Consider the following 24,997-nt stretch of genomic DNA (forward strand, 5'->3'; position numbering starts at 1 on the left):
AAATGATCTATTGTGATTGTTGGTGGTGTTATCATGATTATTACAAAATTGTATAAGATTCTTACTAATCTTATTTATCCAAAAACCTTACTGTTTCTTAGGACCTTGAGGAATGTGAGTTTTTTACACAAATGCATACATCACATTATGCATTTGTGAAAAGGAAGAAAGATCTGTCTAAGAAGAAGGGGTGACCTGTCAGTAATAGAATAGGGTTGAGGTGTGGGATACGGGAAAAATCAATAACTGATATGGGGACATTGAGCTTACAAATTGGAGATGCCTTTCTGTTCTAAGAAAGGTGCAGGTAGAGAAGGTGTAGGTGGTAATAAGTTTGGAAATAGAGAGGAAGAATGTAGAGACCTCTGTTTTATCAATCAGGACATTAATTGATGGGATTGAGAAGAGTGCCTGGAGATCTTGAGAAAAATCGTAGACATTTTAGAACAGCTGCTATAGGAATTGAGAAAGAGAGTTGAGAAGAGCTGAGTAAAAATATTGTTGAGTAGCTTTGAGTGCTTCACTGAGCTTGGAAAGTGTGTTGTTATAATCATGTCACTTAGTTTTATAATTTTCTTCAACATTCTTCAAAACATAACAGGAGCCAAGAATAAAGAAGATGGAAAATTCAGAAGATTTAGTAAATTGAATGAAACATAAGGATAAGAGTGGTGAGAGAATTGAGCTATTTATACTTGTAGTTGAAATGACTGACTTTGCTGGACATGCCAGGTGAAAAGAAAGTATAACTAAAAGGGCACAAAGGATTAGAGGTGCCAAGGAAAACAAACGTGGTCAGGATAATTACAGGGAAGAGGTAAGATTGGGACATGAGGAGATGATGGAACTTTCAAGACTGGAGAGGGGAACTGGTCCAGGTAATGAATAGGACCAGATCTAGCTGAATGTTTGGCAGAGACAAGAGACTTAACGAGTGTTCAATGAACAGGAATAGAAGAGGGTGATTCTGGGGTATGCAGATTCAGGAAGGTTCCCATTTAATAGCAACACATGTGTAGAGCCCTCCTTTAACAATGACTTGCATTTTTGTCTGTAAAGTGCACTTTTGTTGTTTTGACAAATTATTTTAGCATTTATATTGAACTAGATGACATTGCCATTTTTATAGGTCAAAATGATCAATTACTGACAATGTCATCTGTTTCAGTGAAATAGATTGATATTATCAGCAACTGATTGCCTAGGAGTGTTTTCTCTTGACCAGTAACTGGCAACATGACTCTTTCCAGCTTACTATACATCTGGCTTTCTTGTAGCTTACTGGTGATTTGTTAATATCCAGCTATGGAGAAGTGGAAAAATTAAAATCTAAAAAGCATGCCTTAAGAAAAACATTTAGTATTGCTTTTCTCTGTTTATATTTTTGTAGACACTGTACTGAGTATATTTATCTGGATTCTCTAGTTTAATGTAGAACAAATATTTTACAAGGTAGAAACTCCTCTCTTTGCCATTTTGTAGGGAATAACCACAGAGACAGTAGGTCACTTGTTTAAGGTCACATACAGCTAGTAAGTAGGGGAGCCAGGATTTGATTCTAGGGACTTTGGCCCCATGGCCTGCACACTTAACCTGCATAAAAAGTTGTATGCTGAAATCACTGCAAACTTATTTTTTAACCAAAATTTCTACCTGGTGGTCCATATTCATTTTGTTTTTTTCCAAGTAGAAGGTCAGGGGTGAAGTGAATGTATTCGCCTTTCTCTCCACATTCTGTGAACTGCTTGGTGTATGGTTCATCTCTACCTGGGAGCGTAGGTGGTGCAACTATAACATCAGCCTGAGAATGTTGAAAAAGATTGTCAAACATCAAAAATAAAAAAGATAATATTCAGTTAGAAAGACTCAAATAATTTGTGGCAAAAATGGGTAATATCAGAAAATATAATTTTTTAAGAGAATATTTCGACACTTACATGTTTATAGTTTTCATGTTTTGGCCTTTTGTACTGAGGATTTTCCTTCCAATTCTCAGGAATTAATATAGATACATTTTTGAAAAAAAATCTTTTTTCTGTGGCTTCAAACAGGTACGTAGAAGCTGTAGTCACCATATCCTGTCATTAAAGGAAAAATTATGTGAGGATGGTGAAGTTAGAGTGAACTAAATTAGCAGGGTTTTGTGACAGGCATTTCCCAACTTAAGAGTGGACAGAAAAGCAACAGACTGATGAGTAGGGTCTCTGCCTCATTATTCTAACTCTGCCACCTGTCAACCCCAAACCATCACTTAATCCTGCACGTTGAAAGCCTCCTCAGTCTTCTATAATCCTGCCTTAAAAGGCAAATGCTTGTATTTGGCATTAAGAGGAATTGATTAATAGGAATATGTACATGACTTTGGAGTCATTTACGTGATTCTAATACTAATGTTAGTATCTTCTGGATGACAGATCTTGGTTGATTTATGCAATGCTCCGAATCTCAGTTTCCTCATCCTTCAATGGACTATTACTATCTATCAGTATGGTTGGCATAGAGATGGAATCAGATATAAAGTCCTCTACAAACAGGCAATCTTAAAACTGTTTGATATCATTACTATTTATAAGAAATCTTAGTAGAAAACAGGCTTAGTTGATGCAAACTGAGGAGGACACTCTATAGAAATGGGTCATTGAAGAGGTTTCTCATCCCAACCTTAGGAGAAGCAGCTAGGTTGGGAGACTGTGTGGGTGGGAGGTGTGATGAAAAAAAAACCCATAGTAGAGACAAAACTTTGATTACAGAACTGTTGCTGTACCACCTATATGAAAATAATATCACCTTATATTCAGAACTATAAACTCACATACAGGGACAAATAAGAAAAATAGTTCCTCCCAGAAGAAAGCAAACTACTTGGAAAACATATTTCAGCATATCATCCATGAAAACTTCCCCAAACCTGCTAGAAGGCCAACAGTCAAATTTAGGAAATACAGAGAACTCCTGCAAGACTTTACACAAAAAGATCATCCCCAAGACACAATCATCAGATTTCCCAAGGTTGAAATGAAAAAAAAAAAAAAAAGAGTGTTAAAGGCAGCTAGAGAGGAAAGGGCAGATCACCTACAAAGGGAACCCCATCAGGCTAACAGTGGACCTCTCAGCTGAAACCTTACAAGCCAGAAGAGATTGGAAGCTGATATGGTTTCGCTGTGTCCCCATCCAAATCTCATCTTGAATTGTAGTTCCCATAATCCCCACGTGTTGTGGAAGAGACCAGGTGGAGATAATTGAATCATGGGGGTGGTTTTCCCCATCCTGTTCTCATGATGTAAGTTCTCATGCAATCTGATGGTTTCATAAGGGGCTTCCCCCTTAGCTCGGCTCTCATACTTCTCCTTCCTGCTGCCATGTGAAGAAGGGCATGTTTGCTTCCTCTTCTGCCATGATTGTAAGTTTCCTGAGGCCTCCCTGCCATGCTGAACTGTGAGTTAATGAAATCTTTTCCTTTATAAATTATCCAGTCTCAGGCATGTCTTTATTAACAGCATAAGAATGGACTAATACTGGGGCCTTTATTCAGTATTCTTAAATACAATAATCTTCAACCAAGTATTTCATATCCAGCCAAACTAAGTTTCCTTGTCAAAGGAAATTCATTACCACCAGACCTGCCTGACAAGAGATCTTGAAAGAAGCACTAAATATAGAAAGACTGCTACCAGCTAATACAAAAACAGACTTAGACACACAGACCAGTGTCACTATAAAGCCAGACACACAGACCAGTGTCACTCAAACAAGTCAACATAATATCTAGCCAACAAAACAATGACAAGATCAAATCCACACATATCTATATTAACTTTCAATGTAAATGGGCCAAATACCCCATTAAAAGGCACAGAGTGGCAAGCACAATAAAAAAGCAAGACCCAATGGTATGTTATCTTCAAGAGAATCATCTTATAAAGGCATAATGACACCCATAGGCTCAAAATAAAAAGATGGAGAAAACCTACCAAGCAAATGCAAAGCAGAAAAAAGCAGGGGTTGTAATCCTAATTTCAGATAAAACAGACTTCAAACCAACAAAGATAAAAAAAAAAAAAGACAAAGAAGGGCATTACATAATGGTAAAGGGTTCATTTTAACAAGAAGCTCTAACTATTCTAAATATATATATGCCCAACAAAGGAGCACCCAAATTCATAAAGCAAGTTCTTAGAGACATAAAAAGAGACATAGACTCCCACTCAATAATAGTGGGAAACTTCATTGAGGCAGAAAATTAACAAAGATATTCAGGACCTGAACTCAACATTGGACCAAATGGATCCAATAGACCTATACAGAACTCTCCACCCCATAACAACAGAATATACATTCTTCTCATCACCACATGGCACATACTCTAAACTCAACCACATAATTGGACATAGAACAATTCTCAGCAAATGCAAAAGAACCGAAATCATACTAAACACATTCACAAACCACAGCACAATAAAAATAGAATTCAAGAGTAAGAACATCACTAAAAACCATGCAATTACATGGAAATTAAACAACATGCTCCCGATTGACTTTTGTTTTGGTAAATAATAAAATTAAAGCAGAAATCAAGATGTTCTTCGAAACTAATAAGAACAAATATACAACATACCAGAATCCCTGGGACACAGCTAAGACAGTTTTAAGAGGGAAATTTATAGCATTAAATACCCACATCAAAAAGTTAGAAAGATCTGAAATTAACAACCTAACATTACAACTGAAGGAATTAGAGGAGCAAGAACAAATCAACCCCAAAGCTAGCAGAAGACCAGAAATAATCAAAATCAGAGCTGAACTGAAGGAAATTGAGACACAAAAAACCACTCAAAAGATCAACAAATCCAGGATCTAATTTTTGAAAAAATTTATAAGCTATATATGCCACTAGCTACCAGCTAGACTAATAAATAAGAAAAGAGAGAAAGTCCAAATAAACAGGATTGGAAATAATGAAGGGAATGTTAATGCTGACCCCTCAGAAATAAAAATAACCATCAGAAACTACTATGAACACCTCTAAAGACACAAACTAGAAAACCTAGAAGAGATGGATAAATTCCTGGACCCATACATCTCCCAAGACTGAACCAGGAAGAAATTGATTCCCTGAACAGACCAATAACAAGTTCCTAAACTGAATTAGTAATAAAGAGCCTACAAACAACAAACAAACAAACAAAGCCCAGGATCTTATGGATTCACAGCCAAATTCTACCAGATGTACAAAGAAGAGCTTGTACCATTCCTACTGAAACTATTCCAAAAATTTGAGGAGGAGGGATCCTCTCCAACTCACTCTATGAGGCCAGTATCAACCTGATATGAAAACCTGACAGAGACCCAACAAAAAAGGAAAACTTCAGGCCAATATCCTTTATGAACATTGATGCAAAAATTCTCAACAAAATACTGGCAAACCGAATTCAGCAGCTCACCAAAAAGCAAATCCACCGTGATCAAGTAAGCATCATCTCCAGGACGCAAGATTGATTCAACATACACAAATCAATAAAAGTGATTCATCGCATAAACAGGACTAAAGACAAAAACCACATGATTATCTCAGGAGATGGAGAAAAGGTTTTCAATATAATTCAACACCACAATAAAGTAGGTATTGAAGGAAAATACCTCAAAATAATGAGAGCCATCTATGACAAACCCATAGCCAACATTATACTGAATGGGCAAAAGCTGGAAGCACTCTCTTTGAAAACTGGCACAAGACAAGGATGCTGTCTCTCACCACTCCTATTCAACTTAATATTGGAAGCCCTGGCCAGAGCAATCAGGCAAGAGAAATAAATAAAGGGCATCCAAATAGGAAGAGAGGGAGTCAAACTATCCCTCTTTGATTATGACATAATTCTATATCTAGAAAACCCCATAGTCTCAGCCCAAAAGCTCCCTCAGCTGATGAATAGCTTCAGCAAAGTTTCAGGGTACAAAATCAATGTACAAAAATCACTAGCCTTCCTATACACCAATGACAGCTAAGTCCAGAGCTGAATCTAATAGGCAATACCATTCAAAATTGCCACAAAAAGAATAAAATACCTAGAAATACAGCTAACCAGGGAGGTGAAACATTCCTACAATGAGAATTACAAAACACTGCTCAAAGAAATTGTGTCAGAGAAGACACAAACTAATGGAAAACATCCCATGCTCATCGATAGGAAGAATCAATATCACTAAAATGGTTATATTGCCCAGAGCAATTTATAGATTCATTGCTATTCCTATCAAACTAGCAACAACATTTTTCACAGCACTAGAAAAAAACTATTTTAAAATTCATATGGAATAAAAAAGAGCCTAAACAGCCAAGGCAATCTTAAGCAAAAAGAACAAAATGGAGGCATCATGTTACCTGATTTCAAACTACACTACAGGGATGCACTAACCCAAAGAGAAAAGAGAATGGTACTGGTATAAAAACAGGCCTAGACCAACAGAACACAACAGAGAGCCCAGAAATAAGGCTGCACATCCACCACCATCTAATCTTCAACAAAGCTGACAAAAACAAGCAATGGGGAAAAGATTCCCTATTAAATCAATGGTGCTGGGATAACTGGCTAGCCATATGCAGAAGATTGAAGCTGGATCCCTTCCTTACACCATGTATAAAAATCAACTCAAGATTAAGATTAAAGACTTAAATGTAAAACTGAAAACTATAAAAACCCTAGAAGACAGCCTAGGCAATACATCCTGGACATAGGCAAAGATTTTATAACAAAGATGCCTAAAACAATTGCAACAAAAGCAAAAATTGACAAGTGGAATCTAATTAAACTTAAGAGCTTGTGCACAGCAAAAGAAACTATCAACAGAGTAAACAGACAACCTACAGAATAGAAGAAAATATTTGCAAATTATACGTCCAACACAGATCTAATATCCAGCATTTAAAAGGAATGTAAACAAATTTACAAGAGAAAAACAAACAACTGCATTAAAAAGTGGGCAAAGGAGATGAACAGATGCATTTCAAAAAAAGATAGACATGTGGCCAACAAGCAAGTGAAAAAAAGCTCAGTATCACTGATCATTAAAGAAACACACACACAAAAAAACCCACCATGAGATATCATCTCATACCAGTTAGAATGGCTATTATTAAAAAGTAAAAAAAAAAAACAAAAAACAAAAAACAGATGCTTGCGAGGTTGAGGAGAAAAGGGAACACTTATACGTTGTTGATGGGAGTGTAAACTAGTTCAACCACTGTGGAAAGCAATATGGTGATTCCTCAAAGAGCTGAAAGCAGAACTACCATTTAACCCAGCAACCCCATTACTGGATATACACTCAGAGGAATATAAATCATTCTACCAGAAAGACACACATGCACTTGAATGTTTGTAGCAGCACTGTTCACAATAGCAAAGACATGGAATCAACCTAAATGCCCATCGATAACAGATTGGATTAAAAATTGTGGTACAGGCCCGGGCATGGTGGCTCACACCTGTAATCCCAGCACCTTGGGAGGCCGAGGTGGGCAGATCACTTTGGGTCAGGAGTTCGAGACCAGCCTGTGCAACATGGTGAAACCCCATCTCTACTAAAAATACAAAAATTAGCTGGGCATGGTGACAGAGGGAGACTCTGTCTCAAAACAAACAAACAAACAAAAACAAAAACTGTGGTACATATACACCATGGAATACTACACAGCCATAAAAAAGAATGAGATCATGTCTTTTGCGGGAACATGGGTGGAGCTGTAGGCTATTATCCTTAGCAAACTAATACAGGAATAGAAACCCAAATACTACATGTTCTCACTTATAATGGGAGGTAAATGATGAGAACTCATGAACACAAAGAAGAGAACAAGAGACACTGGGGTCTACTTGAGAGTGGGGGTGGAGGTTGGGAGGAAGGAGAGGAACAGAAAGATAATATTGGGTACTAGGTTTAATACCTGGTGATGAAGTAATCTGTACAACAAATCCCCATGGCATGAGTTTACCTATGCAACAAACCTTCACATGTACCCCTGAACCCAAAATAAAAGTTAAAAAATAAAAGAAAAGAAGACACTATGGGTCATACATTGACACACAAACTTTTTTTTTTGGACAGAGTCTTGCTCTGTCTCCCAGGCTGGAGTTCAATGGCTCAATCTCGGCTCACTGCAACCTCCGCCTCCCGGGTTCAAGCGATTCTCCTGCCTCGACCTCTCGAGTAGCTGGAATTACAGGCGCCTGCCACTGGGCCCAGCTAATTTTTGTATTTTTTAGCAGAGAGGGGGTTTCGCAATGTTGGCCAGGCTGGTCTCGAACTCCTGACCTCAGGTGATCCACCCGCCTCAGCCTCCCAAAGTGCTGGGATTACAGACGTGAGTCACCACGCCCGGGCCGACACATAAACTTTTTATGGGAAGTAAAACTATGGCTAGTTTCCTAAGCAGAGTTGATTGTTTTAAAAGGGTAAAGGCCCCGCGCTGGCGGGCGCTCCTCCCTCAGCGGCGGGAAGCAGGCGGCAGCGGCGGTGGCGTCGGCTGAGCAGAGGACCCAGCGGGCAGCCCCGCGGGTCAGACAGGATCGTCGTGACAAAGGCTTCGACAGCTTGCTAGAATAGAGGATCTCTGCTGCCTCGCCTCTTCTGTGGCCTTCGTGTGGGATGCACGAGCCGGCAGGACCCAGATAACCGTTCTCTCAAAGACACAATGTTTGCACGAGGACTGAAGGGGAAACGTGTTGGCCACCAGGAAGACGTGGAGGGAGCCCTGGCCGGCTTGGAGACCGTGTCCTCGTACAGCTTGCAGCGGCAGTCCCTCCTGGACATGTCCCTGGTGAAGCTGCAGCTTTGCCACATGCTTGTGGAGCCCAACCTGTGCCGCTCAATCCTCATTGCCACATGGTCCGGCAGATCCAAGAGGAGATGACGCAGGATGGGATACGGCGCACACCCCAGGCTGCAGGGCGGGCGCCGCTGGACCGCTTGGTCTTCATGGAGATTCTGTGACGCGCGGCGTGGGAGCAGGAGGGGGCACGTCCTGCCTCAGGCTTGGGAGACGGCCACGCACAGGGCCCAGTTTCTGACCTTTGCCCGGTCACCTCAGCACAGACGCCGAGGCACCCGCAGAGGGAGGAGCGTCTGGGAGATGGATGGCCCTCAAGAAAACAGAGGAAGCTTTCGCAAATCACTCGATCAGATATATGAAACGCTGGAGACTAAAATCCCCCGCTACGTGGAAGAGCTGTTTTCAGGCGTGGACAGCCCCTACTACAACCTGGACACAGTACTGACAGGCATGATGGGGATGCCGGGCCGGGCCCCTGTGAAGGGCTCGAGGGCTTGGCTCCGGTCACCCCGTGCCCCAGCTCCATCTGCAAGTCCGATCTGGGCGAGCTGGACCACATGGTGGAGATCCTGGTGGAGACCTGAACCAGAGCCCTGAGCGCTCGCAGCTGTGTCTGACGCGTGGACACGTGAGCACTGGCTCCCGTAGAGGGTGCGCCTGCCGCCAGCGGCCCAGCCTTGCTGCCCTGTCTGCTGATTCTGAGAAATCCCAGAACAGACCATCATCAGCAGGGTCTGCAACCCCAGGCCCGTCCCACTCACTTTCCCCGCTGTGGAGGGCCAGGCAGAGATGGCTGTTCTCCTGGAAGACTTCTCGTCTCTGGACCGGTCCTGACGTCCTTACAGCCCTGGGCCCTTCGTCTCTCTTTGTGTCCCCCATTGTAGAGGACGGCGAACCACAGCTGCATCAACCTCCTTTACATTCAGACAGGTGATTTTTTTACAATTCAGTTTTAAGTGTTTTGGGCAATATTTTGTCTTAAGATACATATTTTTAAACTTTTTATACCTTATGTCTTTAGATTTTTTCAGCTATTTTCTTAAAAGTATATTTTTTCTATAAATATCCTTTGCTGCGACATTAGAACTTTTATAGCCTGAACAATTGTAGTTGGTGTGTTTCATTTTTTTCAGGTTTAAATAAGGGATTTTTTTTTTTGCAGTGGGCATCACTACGGTCCTTGTCAACAGTGTGAGTGTATCATGTTTTACTTTAAATGTGCGTGCAATACTTCTCCATTATGTTCTGTGCTACCGTGAGACCTGGGTGAAACTCAAAAACCGCACACAGCTACTACACTTTTTTTTGTCATTAGAAAATCTACTGTGGGAGCCACATCTTCCTAGACTTGAGCATAAATTATGGAGGATTTTATTTATGTCTATTTATGTGTAAATGTCATTGAAGGCAAAGGTCAAATATTTGTCTGTTTGGAGATCACGGGCACCAGCTGGTCTTCAGGACCTCAGAGACCCTCCGTGGTGCCTTCTGACAGGCGGTGTTCCTGAAGGCCTCCCGTCAGCCCAGGCACCTGCCCTGGCTGAGGAAATAGCACTGCTACTGGATTAGAAATGCCTGTGCTGCTCTGTTAGATTGGTGCTGGAACAAAAGGTTAAGGCTGAAGTCTAGAATGAAAGAAATCCGAATCCCTGTCATTCATGGCCCCTTGATCTGCAGGGTCATAGGTGCTGCCGCAGGGAGTGAGCTGGAGGTGCCTGCAACCTTCCTCTCCTGCCCCGCCTCACCCCTCTTGTGTTTCCTGTTTCTCATGCTTTTTCTAACTTCCTCACCCCTTAGCCAAAAAGGTTTGTTTTCTTTTGTGGATACAGCCATTCTTAAATATCAGTGATGTAAACCTCACTTTATTAAAAAATTATCCAGCAAAACAAAACAAAACAAAGGTAAAGAAAATAGACAAGGCATAAGGATTTTTAAAGTTTTGGGTTTTTTAAAAGCAAGAATTGAAATAAAAATAACATAATGAACGAATATAACAATGATTAGCTAAACTATTAATATTTGGTACACAAACTCATTTTGGATAAAAACTGCATTTTCTTAAACATTAAAAAAAGAGGCTGGGTGCGGTGGCTCACGACTGTAATCCCAGCACTTTGGGAGGCAGAGGCGGGCGGATCACGAGGTCAGGAGATTGAGACCATCCTGGCTAACACGGTGAAACCCCGTCTCTACTAAAAATACAAAAAATTAGTGGGGCGGGGTGGCAGGCGCCTGTAATCCCAGCCACTCGGGAGGCTGAGACAGGAGAATGGCGTGAACGTGGGAGGCGGAGCTTGCAGTGAGCCAAGATCGCACCACTGCACTCCAGCCTGGGGGACAGATCGAGATTCTGTCTCAAAAAAAAAAAAAAAAAAAGAAAGAAATAATCCCTCCCTAGACCTTATTATCTCATGAGGAAATATAAGGATGAAAGGCACTTTTTTTAAATTTTATTTTTATTTTTATTTTTTTAAGACAGAGTCTTGCTCTGTCACCCAGGCTGGAATGCAGTGGCATGATCTCAGCTCACTGCAACCTCTGCCTCCTTGGTTGAAGCGATTCTTACCTCTGACTGTGATACTTACTATGATCTTAGAAAAATCATTTTTTTTTCGGACCCCTAGTTTTTTCTTCTGTAAAATGTGGATTATAGTATTTCATAGGGTTTCTTGAAGATATTAAACGCGAAGATTTTGTGAAGGGCTGGGAGAAATGTCAGGAAACATTGTAAAATCTGGGCATGCCTGTAAACAATTGAATTTCTGCTTGTACTTATAGAGGACCATGTTTACAAAATTTTTGCCCATCCAAGTAATTCTTTCAAATACTGATGTCTGAGTAAAGAAAAGTTTGATACTGATTTACTGTCTTCTGGACACTAAAAACCTATCATTCAGAATTAGCTGCATTAACTGCTCTTTAAACATCTTTAGTAAAATGAATTTTTATCTTCTCATGAAATTTAAAAGGTACCTATAAGCAAATATCTTTGTGATGTAACAGAGTTTATAGAGAGTGAATGACAAATGGCAGCCACAAAATCACTTGATTACAACTTAGTTCATGCCTATCACCTTCTGCTGGGTAATTAAAACATGCAGAAGGGTCCAACCATAAGCAGCAGAACACAGTAGTGGAGAAATTAAATATAAAGAATTAGTATATGTTGATATGAGGGAGAGGGAAAAATAATTTACGTGGCTACACCACCAAACTCTATATTACATAGAATGTTATATTTGAAAAAAACAGAAATCAGTGTCCTTGGTTTAGTCCTGGAGACTTTCTCTTCTCCATCTGTACTTGCCTAGTTATCTACACCCAAATTTTCATTCTTCATCATGAATTCAGATTCCTGCCTCCATCTACATGGATGTTTTCAGAAGTAACATAAATTCCAAAAGCCCCAACCAACTAGCTCTTGATTTTCCAAATGCCAAATTTTCTCCACTTACAGTCTTCCCCTTCTCAATCCAAGTGTTCAAGCAAAACTCTTGAATTCTTCCTTGACTCTTATTATATTTCCTTCCTACCCTCACCTATCCCCTATACATCTTAACCACCATATCACTTTAACAATCTTTACCACAACCTCCCTGTTCCTAGTCACCGTCACTGCCCACCTGCAAGAGTTTCCTACCTGGGGTCCTTCTACACCAGTAAGCTGCCACAGAGTTTATAGAGGATGGGTGACAAGTGGAAATTCTTTACAGTCCTCAATATTGCAGTCAGAGTGATTCTTGAACATGCATGAGAACACACCCTTCTCTGCTCAGAATCCTCCTATGGATTTTCATCACAGAGTCAAAGTCAAAGTCTTTCCAGTGGTCTAGGCCCTGCCACCTCTCTAACTTCAGCTCACCCTATGCTTCCTCCTGCTCATTCATAGCTGTTTCCTTGGCTACATCAAACGAATTCTCACCTCCATGCTGTTTTTCTCCCCTAATTTTCAATGGGCTCTTCTCTCGCTCATCTCAGGTCTGTGCTGACACATTATCAGTGAGGCCTTCCCTGACTTCCGTACATGAAATAGCAACCCACATTCTCCCCCAATCCAGCCCCACCTAACACTCCATATCCCCCTTCCTGATTTGTTTTACTCCACAGCAACCTACTACCACCATCTGACCTGTGATGCATTTACTTATTAACTATATCTCTGAAAAGAAGATACACTGCATGGTGCCAGAGGCTTTAAAAAAATTTTACTGCTCTTTAGCATGTCATAAACATTCAATAAAGAATTCTTTAAAGAACAAATGAGTCCAACTGCTAACTTACAGATCAAGAAACTCAGTGTCAGGGAGCCCTGTGCCTTGTCTTCTGTCTTGTGGTGACACAGTGTAGAACCCTGTCTAAAACCTTCATCTCCCTCTGCCCATTACCATATTGTCCTCACTGCACCACACTGCTTTTAACTTCCTGAAGGACTCAGAAGTTTCCATAATAATTATTAACTATTAACTTTGTTTTCTTCTCCATAATTCAAACAGAAGACATCCCAATTCTTTTTTTTTTTCTTTTTTTTTCAGAGAGGGAGTCTTGCTCTGTTGCCCAGGCTGGAGTGCAATGGCGTGATCTCGGCTCACTGCAACCTCTGCCTCCTGGGTTCAAGCAATTCTCCTGCCTCAGCCTCCTGAGTAGCTGGGATTACAGGCATGTGCCACCACGCCCAGCTAATTTTTTGTATTTTTAGTAAAGACGGAGTTTCAACATGTTGGCCAGCCTGGTCTCGAAATCCTGACCTCATGATCTGCCCTCCTCGGCCTCCCAAAGTGTTCGGATTACAGGCATGAGAGCCACCGTGCCTGGCTGACATCCCAATTCTTGGGAAAAATATTTGCAAACTATTCATCCAACAATGGATTATTATCCAGAATATACAAGAAACTCAAAAACCTCAAAGACAAAGTAATAATAATAATAATATTTTAAAATGGGCAAATGATCTGAATAGACATTTCTCAAAAGAAGACAAACAAATGTCCAACAAGTATATGAAAAAGTGGTCAACATCACTAATCATCAGGGAAATGCAAATCAAAACCAGAATGAGACACCATCTCAGCCCAGTTGGAATGGTTATTACCAAAAAGACAAAAAAAGTGCTGGCAAGGATGTGGAGAAAGAGACCTATTATATACCACTGGTGGAAATGTAAATTGATACAGCCATTATGGAAAACAGTATGGAGGTTCTTCAAAAATCTAAAAATAGAATGACCACATGATTCAGCAATTCCACTAGTGGGTATATATCCAAGGGAAAAGACATCAGTCTGCACTTCCATGTTTATTGTAGCACTATTCATGATGGCCAAGATGTGAAGTCAACCTAAGTGTCCATCAAGAGATGAATGGATAAAGTGTGGTATATAAACACAAATGAATATTATTTAGTCACTGAAAAAAATGAAATTGCTTCATTTGTGGCAGCATGGATGAGCATGGAGGACATTATGTTAAATGAAATAAGCCAGGCACAGAGAGATAAATACCACATATTCTTATGCATATGTAGGAACTAAACCAGGGTATCTTATGGAGATAGAGAGTAGAATGATACTTATTAGAGGCTGCAAAGGATAGGGGAGAGAAAGGAAATGAAGAGAAGTTTGTCAATGTGTACAAAAGCACAGTCATGTAGACAGAATAAGTTCTAGTATTTGATAGTACAATAGGAAAATTAAAGTTACTGATAATCTGTTGTGTATTTCAAAGTAGCTAGAAGAGAATAATTATAATGTTCCCAACACAATGCAAAGATAAATGTTTGAGTTGCTGAATATGCTAATTACCCTGATTTGATCTTTACAAATTGTATACATGTATAGAAATATTACTTTGTATGCCATAAATATGTACAATTATATGTCAGTTAAAAATAATAGTAAAAAACTAAAAATTAATGAAAGATATTCCATTTTGTTCTTACCTCTATTTGTTCAATTATTTTTTCATCTTCTGGCACACTAGGATCTATAACAATGACAATATCTTCAAAGCCATTATTATTCAGCTTAATGAAGGAAGTATTTGACTGGTGCAGCAGGCACAGAACTAAGAGGAAAACAAAACCTCTGAATAACCCCATTGTTCCTCTCTAGTTATTCCTGGCTCAAATGTTGGTTTGTTCAAGAGGCTTTTCTTTTCTTTCTCTTTATATACGTTCCTAAAACTTACCAGTATTGGCTGGTTATGGGATGTTGACTGTATAAAGGTACATTACATGAGAAAATACATGACTAATTCACCTGATTGCTTAATTATATGTTACATAAAAGTGACTAAGAGTCAGAATAAATCAGATCATTTTATAAAATGCATTGCACATTTTCCTGTTGGAACACGTTTTCTTTATTGTTGTCATTCTTGATATTCTAAGGGCTCCTTGACAACAGGGATTTTTTTTTTCAATAGGTTTTTGGGTAACAGGTGGGGTTTGGTTACATGAATAAGTTCTTTAATTATAATTTCTGAGATTTTGGTGCACCTAACCACCCGAGCAGTGTACACTGTACCCGATGTGTAGTCTTTTATCCCTCACCTCCCCCTCCTATCCTTTCCCCCGAGTCCCCAAAGTCCATTGTGTCGTTCTTATGCCTTTGCATCCTCATAGCTTAGCTCCCACTCATGAGTGAGAACATATGACGTTTGGTTTTCCATTTCTGAAATTGGCTGCTGCAAATGCCATTATTTCATTTCTTTTTATGGCTAAGTAATATTCCATGGTGTGTGTGTATGTATGTAGGTATATGTGTATATATCTATATATCACATTTTCTTTATCCACTGGTTGATTGATGAGCATTTGGGCTAGTTTCATATTTTGCAATTGCAAATTGTGCTGCTATAAACGTGTGTGCAAGTATCTTTTTCATATATGACTTCTTTTCCTCTGGATAGATACCCAGGAGTGGTATTGCTAGGATTGCTGGATCAAATGGTAGCTCCACCTTTAGTTCTTTTTTTTTTCTTTTTTTTTTTGAGATGGACTCTCACTCTGTTGTCCAGGCTGGAGTGCAGTGGCGCGATCTCGGCTCACTGCAACCTCCGCCTCCAGGGTTCAGGGGATTCTTCTGCCTCAGCCTCCTCAGTAGCTGGGATTACAGGCGTGTGCCACCATGCCCGGCTAATTTTTGTATATTTGTTTGTTTGTTTGTTTGTTTTTTAGTAGAGATAGGGTTTCACCATGTTGGTCAGGCTGCTCTTGAACTCCTGACCTCGTGATCCATCAACCTTGGCCTCCCAAAGTGCTGAGATTACAGGTGTGAGCCACCACACCCAGCCCACTTTTAGTTCTTTAAGGAATCTCCGTACTGTTTTCCATAGTGGTTGTACTAGTTTACATTCCCAGCAGCAGTGTAAAAGTGTTCCCTTTTCACCACATCCATGCCAACATCTATTATTTTTTGATTTTTTGATTATGGCCATTCTTGCAAGAGTAGGGAGGAATTGCATTGTAGTTTTGATTTGCATTTTTCTGATCATTAGTGATGTTGAGCATTTTTTCATATGTTTGTTGGCTGTTTGTATACCTTCTTTTGAGAATTGTCTATTCATTTCCTTAGCCCACTTTTTGATTGGACTGTTTGTTTTTTCCTTGCTGATTTGTTTGAGTTTGTTGTATATTCTGGATATTAGTCCTTCGTCAGCTGTATAGATTGCAAAGATTTTCTCCCATTCTGTGGGTTGTCTGTTTACTCTGCTGATTATTTCTTTAGCTGCACAGAAGGATTTTAGTTTAACTAAGTCCCAACAATTTATCTTTGTATTTGTTGCATTTGCTTTTGGGTTTTTGGTCATGAAGTCTTTGCCTAAGCCAATGTCTAGGAGGGTTCTTCTGAAGTTATCTTCTAGAATTTTTATGGTTTCAGGTTTTAGATTTAAGTCTTTGATCTATCTTGAATTGATTTTTGTATAAGGTAAAAGATGAGAACCCAGTTTCATTCTTCACCATGTGGCTTGCCAATTATGCCAGCACCATTTGTTGAATAGGGTATCCTTTCCCCACTTTGTTTTTGTTTGCTTTGTTGATGATCAGTTGACTTTAAGTATTTTGGTTTATTTCTAGGTTCTATATTCTGTTCCATTGGTCTATATGCCTGCTTTTACACTAGTACCATGCTGTGGTGGTAACTATGGCCTTATAGTAGAGTCTGAAGTCAGGTAATGTAATGCCTCCAGGTTTTTTCTTTTTGCCTAGTCTTGCTTTGGCTATGCAGGCTTCTTTTGGGTTCCATATGAATTTTAGGATTGTTTTCCTAGTTCTGTGAAGAATGATGGTGGTTTCTGATAGGAATTGCATTGGATTTGTAGATTGTGTTTGGCAGTATGATCATTTTCATAATATTGATTCTATCCATCCATGAGCATGGGATGTGTTTTCATTTGTTTGTGTCATGTATGATTTATTCAGCAGTGTTTTGTAGTTTTCCTTGCAGAAGTCTGTCACCTCCTGGGTTAAGTATATTCCTAAGTATTTTAATTTTTTTGCACTATTGTAAAATGGGTTGACTTCTTGATTTGATTCTCAGCTTGGTCACTGTTGGTATACAGGAGAGCTACTGATTTGTGTACGTTAATTTTGTATCCCAAAACTCTGATGAATTCATTGACCAGTTCTAGGAGCTTTTTAGGTGAGTCTTTAGGGTTTTCTAGATATATGATCATGTCATCAGCAAACAGTGACAGTTTGACTTCCTCTTTACCGATTTGGATGCCCTTTATTTTTCTTGTCTTGTTGCTCTGGCTGACTTCCAGTATTATGTTGAATAGAAGTGGTGAAAGTGGGCATCCTTGTCTTGTTCTAGTTCTCAAGGGGAATGTTTTCAACTTTTCCCTGTTCAGTATAATGTTGGCTGTGGGTTTGTCATAGATGGCTTTTATTACCTTAAGTATGTTGGGGACACATTTTCTATACTTTCTAATTTTGATGAATTTCCTAAACATAGACATATACTTTATATTTTCTGTAGAGTAGAATGTGAAAATTAATAAAAATCCATAATAAAATGAACAGATACAGTAATACTAATGTCTTCTATTTTTACAAAGCAATTTGTCAGCATTACAATGGTATAAATAATGGAAGAGATAAGATAGTTAAATGTAAATAACAGCAAATTAGTTAAGATGGGTTTGAGGTCCAAATTAAAGATTTTAAAGACTTTGATAAATTTAGCAATCAAATTATTTACCTAAAAAATACTGTCCAGTAAAGAAATAATAAAATTTATTTCCATACAAGCACATCAAAAACTTTATCTGGTAGTTTGCTGGTTACTATTGAGGCAGAGTGAATCACATTAATAGTTTACATTTATTCAGTTCTTACCAGAGCACAGATTGTCTCACTTAACCCTCACTGCAGCTCTGTAAGGCAAGTATGCATATTACCTTCATTTTATGTATGGAGGAACTGAGGCACACAGATTTAGGTAACTTGCCAATATCACATGGCTAGTAACTGGTAAAGTCAGGATCTGAACCCAGCATTCTTATCCCAGAGCCCATGGATTTAATCTCTCCATCACAAGGCAATGCTGTTTTGCTAGGCAAGTAATGTAGTAAGTTTTTATAAAAAGGAGCAGCTCTGGGAAACTGTGATTATCTGGAGTGAATAGACTGGGTATTAACAAATACATCCTACGCAGTCTTGCCCTCACTGACCCTCCCTTCCTGCTGCTCCCTGCTTCTCCCTGAACTCCAGCTTTGGTGGCTCCAAGAAAACCAAGCATGATCCCATCCCATAGAACTTGTGTTCAGGAAATCCCTTCTGACTCGTTGACTAAATGAATAAATGAATGATTATCATTTTAACCAAAATAACAGCTTATCACAATGCCTAAACAGAAGCTTGTCCAAGGCCTTTGAAATGTTGAAGAAGCCTGATGGACTTAGATCCCCTCTATTGTTTGCGGGAGTATTTATTTTGAGGAGGTGCTATTATAACCTTAAAAAACTCAGGAAACTCTGAGTTGTACATTTGGGAGAGAATTCCTCTTTGCCAAAGCAGTTAGAAGAAGCTCCCCTCAGGCAATGAGCACATGCAGCCTGGTGAAAAAAAGGTGACTATTTATAACAGTCTCTCCCTACTTTTTCCTGGTGTCACAGGAACCTCGACATTGGAGACAAATGTATATCCTTGTCTTGTTTTCCATCTATCCCCCTGGTTGAGTTTCTAATACTCTTCTAAAAGAGGAAAGTGGGAAGCTGCTCTGGTGGCCTCAGAGACACCCCCTTCCATTACTAGTCTACATAATACAGTTTCCAGGTCAGCTGGTCCAGCTATAAGGGCCACTGCCTCCATCAACCCAACCTCAGGTAGACATTCAAGCACAAGCTGGCTTGTCAGAAATCAGAAAAGATTGTGCTAAGTGAGTCAAACCTAGATTCAATTCAACTCAGGCAAACAGGCTCACTTGAGTCACTCAAAAAGTATGAGTTTCCTTGTCTGTCACTGGGTCAAAGAAGAGTTATAAAAAAGTCAGTTGTTATGTATTTGTTTAGTGTGTAATAGAAAAATGTATCCAACATAACAAGCTTGTGTTTTCACAGATACTACTATCAGAATAACACCATATTTGTTTTCCCTCTTTTTTATTGAAAAATAGTAGTTGTACATATTTATGAGCTTCATGTGATATTCTGGTACATGCATAACGATGATCAAATCAGGGTAATTAGAATATCCATCACCTCAGATATTTATCTTTTTTTGTGTGTGTTGGAAACATTTTAAAGCTTTTTTTTCCCTAGCCTCAGCCTCCCAAGTAGCTGGGATTATAGGTGTGCACCATGCCGGCTAATTTTGTATATTTAGTAAAGACAAGGTTTCACCATGTTGGCCATACTGGTCTCAAACTCCTGACCTCAGGTGATCCATCTGCCTTGGCCTCCCAAAGTGCTGGGATTACAAGTGTGAGCCACTGCACCAGGCCTCTAGCTCTTTTGAAATATACAATAAATTATCGTTAACTGTAGTACCCCTACTATGCTGCCATTGAACATTAGAACTTATTCCTTCTACCCAACTGTATGTTTGTACCCATTAACTGACCTCTCTTCATCCTCCCATGTTCCCACCCTCTGGTAATCATCATTCTACTCTCTAGCTGCATTAACAATGAATTCTCCAGAGAGAGTCAGGACTTCTGATTTCCATGGCAACAGAGAGGTCTCCTGTCACTGGACTTTTAAATCATGAGTCAATTACATGCTAAGAGAGTAATAGTCATTTTCTTTATGAGAAAATGTGGATTCTTACTGAGGTAGATGTGTGGTCGATGATTTCATTTTTATTTCTGGAAGAAATAATATGTGTAAACTTTTTATTTAAAAAAATGAAAAGAGCCTCTTTTTGAACTGAAAAACTGAGTTACTTATCCTTATACAATTTTCTGAAGGCAACATTGGATTTTAATTATTATAAGCTATACACTATCAACACAGAACCTGAGATATAAATAAGTTGGAATTTATTATGTGAGGCTTAGTTTCTTCCTCTTTCCTTTTGGATCTCTCTATCTGTAGTGTGTGTATTCCTTGTGCTCTGGATTCCTTGTGCTAAGCACACGTGGTTCAGGGTCATGTCTTGCCTTCTAGAGGCAGATCCAGAAACCAGTCTCTCTTTCCTATTCCCAGTGCCAACTTACGTGAGGTTGGGATTCCCTTTGCACCTAGTCAGATGCAGGTATCTGTGAAAGAGGGAGTGTCTCTATGAGCTCTACGCTTGGAGAGAAGCATTAGAAATTCCAATTGTGACTTGAGGTCAAGCCATACTTATTAATTTAGCTTCAGCATATATGGAGCTAATATTTTTATAATCTGTCTGACTCCTATGTCAATTTCCAAATCAGTTCCAAACTCTGAAAAGGAAAATGGCAGGGTTTGCTGTGTTTCATTTTTGTTTTTGCCATTTTATTTATTTATTTTGAGACAGAGTCTTGCTCTGTTGCCCAGGCTGGAGTACAGTGGCACGATCTCGGCTCACAGCAACCTCTGCCTCCTGGGTTCAAGCGATCCTCCTACCTCAGTCTCCCAAGTAGCTGGGATTACAAGCATCTGCCACCACACCTGGCTAATTTTTGTATTTTTACTAGAGATATGGTTTCACCATGTTGGCCAGGCTGGTCTCGAACTCCTGACCTCAAGTGATCCGCCTGCCTCGGCCTTCCAAAGTGCTGGGATTACAGGGATGAGCCACCAAGCCTGGCCCTGTTTTTACTATTTCAGTATACTAAATACACTAAACAGGAAACAATGTGAAGTCACCTATCTTTGTACATTCTTGGGAATCCCACCATTAAGGATTTCTCATTGGCCTGCCTTTCTTCCTACTTAGTGTCCAGTTTTCCCCTCGCCTTCCCTCATTCTCTGAATTTTACCCCTTCCTTCTAGGATTGTTAAATTTCTGGAACTCCAAATACTTTCTCTCTGTTCTACAAAGTAGTGCTTCAGCTCTTTCCTGCTCCTACTCCCAAACTTGCACATTCAAACCCATCAAGGGGAGGTGATAATATGTATAAAGAGCAATATAGTCTTACATGAACAAAGGGAAATTTACAGGTTCTTTATGTATAGATAAACTGTTGGAGATTATTCCATTCCACAGTTAGAGGACTGTGCTCTGTTTAACCTCTCTGCAGATTAACAAAATGGTATAAAACCCTCATTTCATCTCATAACTGGACAATCTGGCAGCCTTCTTAAAGATTTCTTAGCAATATCTTCCAGTCCAATCTTGCACAACATCAAATTATCTAATGTATAATACTAACTTTTCTTTCTCAAGTTCTTCAGGAGTTCATCGTTACCTTTAGGTTGGCACAATCCTTTACTTGCTATTCAGAATTCATCATCATGTAGTTCCAAATTATAATTTCCAGTTTTATCTCCCAATATTATCTATGATAAATCTTTTTCTCTAGTCAAAATTTGTGGAAAATTGTTTTTACTTTCCACTATTATCCCCTTGACCATACTCATTTTTCTAATTCTATCCAGCTTAACTTCTACTTCTTTATGAAGACTCCCCTGAGCAATTCAGCCAGTCATTTCACTTCTCTGAACTTTTGTACCCTTTTTACCACAACAGGAAATCTTCTAGATCCAGGATTTAGGAGTTGAGATTTTGAATATCCATATGAGAGAATTTTCTTGCTGGAAAATACCTTAGAGACCATCTAATTCAACCACTGATGTTACAGATGAGAACACTGATGTCCAAGGAAGGTAACTGACTTAATGGCAAAACTTAAACTGGAGACATTTGACTTTTAGCCCCATGTGATCTCTTCTCATGGCTTCCTGCTCACCAGCGCTGCACCAACCTCTCCTTACTCTCTCTAGCTGCTGCTTCTGCTGCTGCTATTTGTACACCAGCTGTACCCTGAGCTTAAGGCATCCCTTTCTTCTTAGAAGCTGTAAGCTTAGCGGATGCTACAGAAATATTCTAACATATGGCTCTTACATTTAAATATTTCTCTTTGTATAATCAGAAGAATTGAAAAAGCCACAAGGAGAAATAGCCTTTGAACAAAATTGCTTTGAAGAGAGTTTGTCCAAAGAATGTTATGCCAGGAGAAAGTACTTATAGATTTATCAATTCATAGTCTACAATCCATTCTTTTTTATATATAAGAAATCCTACAAAGATTGGGGAGAATTAATATTTACAGAGCATACTGAGTATGTCTGATAACTATATAACTATGTCTGATATTCTTATAACTATATTCTGAGAGTTACCTGGTAACTCTCAGATATTTTGATAGTTACTTTACATGAACTTATTTAATTTTCATAATCAGTCTTTGAGATAGGTATTATCATCCCCTTTCTATAAATGGTGAAATAGATACTCAGAGATATTAAGTAAATTGTCAAAGTTTGTATAGCCAGGAAAAGGGAGGAGATGGGATTTGAACCTATGTGTATTTGTCTTTATGCCATGCAATGGGTAGTTATGTTTTGCCTGGTTGGTTATACCTTGGAGTATGGTGCACTGCCCAAATCCCCTCATATCTCTTTGAGTGTTCCTGTGTGCTTCTTCTTTCTGCATAACATGCATTTGCTTGTAAAGGCCCATACCTGCAACTTTTCTTTGGAGGACAGCCTTCAGACTATGAGAGCTATTTTACTCACTTACATAGAGAGCCAGAAGGTACTTTACATCCTCTGAAGTGGTACATAGCCAATGACTGACAGTTCAGCGATATGAAATCTGAATGCCTTCACTTTGGGTTGGGACCAGTTCTGAGGTGTAACGTACACACTAGAGATCCCTGTGGACAAGCTTGATGCTGCCCCCGTGGGACTTTGCCTGTACTCATATCCCTGCTTGGATTCTTCTCTTGTCCACTTCCTCCCGTACCCTTTTTTTTTTCTTTCTTGAGAACTTATTTGGTGAATTACTTGTACATAAATCCTTGTCTCAGGACCTACTTCAGGAAAACCTGCCTAAGATAGGGTGTCATGTCTTACAAATAATATTTATTAAGCACTTATTGTATGTATGCTAAGCACTATGTTACATTATTTATATGTATTAACTTATTTAATCCTCACAACAACCTCAAGAGCAGACACTATTTCTCATTTTACAAATGAGAAAACTCAGCTTTAATAGCTTGCTGAAAGTCACACAGCCATTGGGTGTTAAAACTAAACCGAAACACTGGTCCGTCTCCAAGTCACACTTATAACCCCTATGCTGCATTCCTTGAAGATACGCCATTTTCCCTGGTAAGGAGACCAACTTATGGTCAGTCAGCCCCTCTATTTGAGGAAGAATATTAAAATAAATGATTAAAATGCCAGTGCAAAAACCAGATTCTGACAAATTTTACAATTTTCTTTTTTCTAATGCAGAAGCTTTTAACTTTTGTTACTGGGGAGCAATAGAAATCTTGTCTGGGAAAAACAAATTTAGCAGGTCATATAGTGATTATACTAATTCCTTACATGTTTATGGTGTATTTCCTTTGTGATAAGCTGAGAAAATAAAAAGTTGTTGCCCTTAAGGAATCCATAATCTCGTGAAGGCAATGTCCCAGTGAAGACCTATGATATAATCTCATAAGTGCCATAATAAAATTATATGATAGCAAGGAGGAAAGAACAAGGAATCATGACCCTAGGGATTCCCTGGGTGGGTCAGGGCTAGTGATGGAGTTAGAAAATGATGATATTTCAGCTAGGTCTTAAAGAATTGGTAGAATTTTAATATTTTATTTTACTCTGTTATTTTTATTTTATTTTACTATTGTATTCTATATTTTATGAAGGAAGAACACATACCAGAATTGTGTTCAAAAGCAAGGTCAAAATCACAGAGGTAGAAAATGGCCTATATTTCTACTTCTAATTAAACTTCCAACATGAAGAATTAAAAAATATGTATTTATATATATATATATATATATATATATATATATATATATATATATACATGAGACACTTAGAACACTGCCTGACACATAGTAAGTGTTCAACAAATAGAGGCTGTTATTATTATGTATGTGAATTGGGGAAGTAGATTCCTGACATTCTTTTAACATTAAAAAAATACTACATTATTTATGAAAAAGCTGGGGATCAACTTCTCATTTCCCACTTCACAGGTAAGGAGCTTTGAAGTTTCTACTCCATTCTAACAAGTAAAATGTTGAACACACTGAAAAATCAACAGCTCTTCTTGGATATCTAAGAGAGGTGAGGACACAGGGCACAGGGCAAACTGCTGCCCCCAAAATAGGAGCAGACAGGTGAATACAGGGTCTTAGCTTACTGGTGTATAGACTTAGGAGTGGAAACCACCATGAGAACCAGTGCCAAGGCAGGAAATCTGAACTGTAATTGACTACTTGCTGGAAGCTCAGTGTGGACAAGTCTGAGAGTTAAAAACTCCAGGGTGAGCCAGCCGTGGGCACAGGGCAGGGCAGGTGCAACATTTATGTAAGTTTTACCTCCAGAAGCCTGACCAGGTTCTCATAGTAAATACTAGAAACAAACAAACAAACAAACAAAAACTTTATGCTTCCAGTAGCAGGAGGGGGAAAAACTATTTAAAAATATGTCAGAGCACTCTGTTCTTAACAAGGCCTGCTCTCAGGAAAAGCTATTTAACCAGAGCCTAACCTGCTGGGGTTTCTTCAGAGCCTAACTG

The 24,997-nt window shown here is 39.2% G+C and overlaps 1 protein-coding gene and 1 pseudogene across 1 annotated transcript in view; one reads left to right on the top strand and one right to left on the bottom strand.

Annotated features, from left to right (window-relative positions):
• CLCA4 (chloride channel accessory 4) overlaps nucleotides 1–14,956 on the bottom strand; it is a 33,899-nt gene extending 18,943 nt beyond the window's left edge. Inside the window, exons 1-3 of the mRNA XM_055371663.2 lie at nucleotides 14,762–14,956; nucleotides 1,938–2,078; nucleotides 1,654–1,801 (exon numbers count right to left, since the gene is read on the bottom strand). Coding sequence (XP_055227638.2) covers nucleotides 1,654–1,801; nucleotides 1,938–2,078; nucleotides 14,762–14,920 — 448 coding nt within the window. The 5' untranslated portion in view covers nucleotides 14,921–14,956. The remainder of the gene's footprint in view (nucleotides 1–1,653; nucleotides 1,802–1,937; nucleotides 2,079–14,761) is intronic.
• Nucleotides 8,690–9,411, top strand: LOC101151481 (cell division cycle-associated protein 4-like; annotated as a pseudogene).
• Nucleotides 14,957–24,997: the final 10,041 nt, after the last annotated feature.

Source organism: Gorilla gorilla, chromosome 1 (assembly GCF_029281585.2).
Source record: "Gorilla gorilla gorilla isolate KB3781 chromosome 1, NHGRI_mGorGor1-v2.1_pri, whole genome shotgun sequence".
In the NCBI taxonomy this organism is placed as follows: domain Eukaryota; kingdom Metazoa; phylum Chordata; class Mammalia; order Primates; family Hominidae; genus Gorilla; species Gorilla gorilla.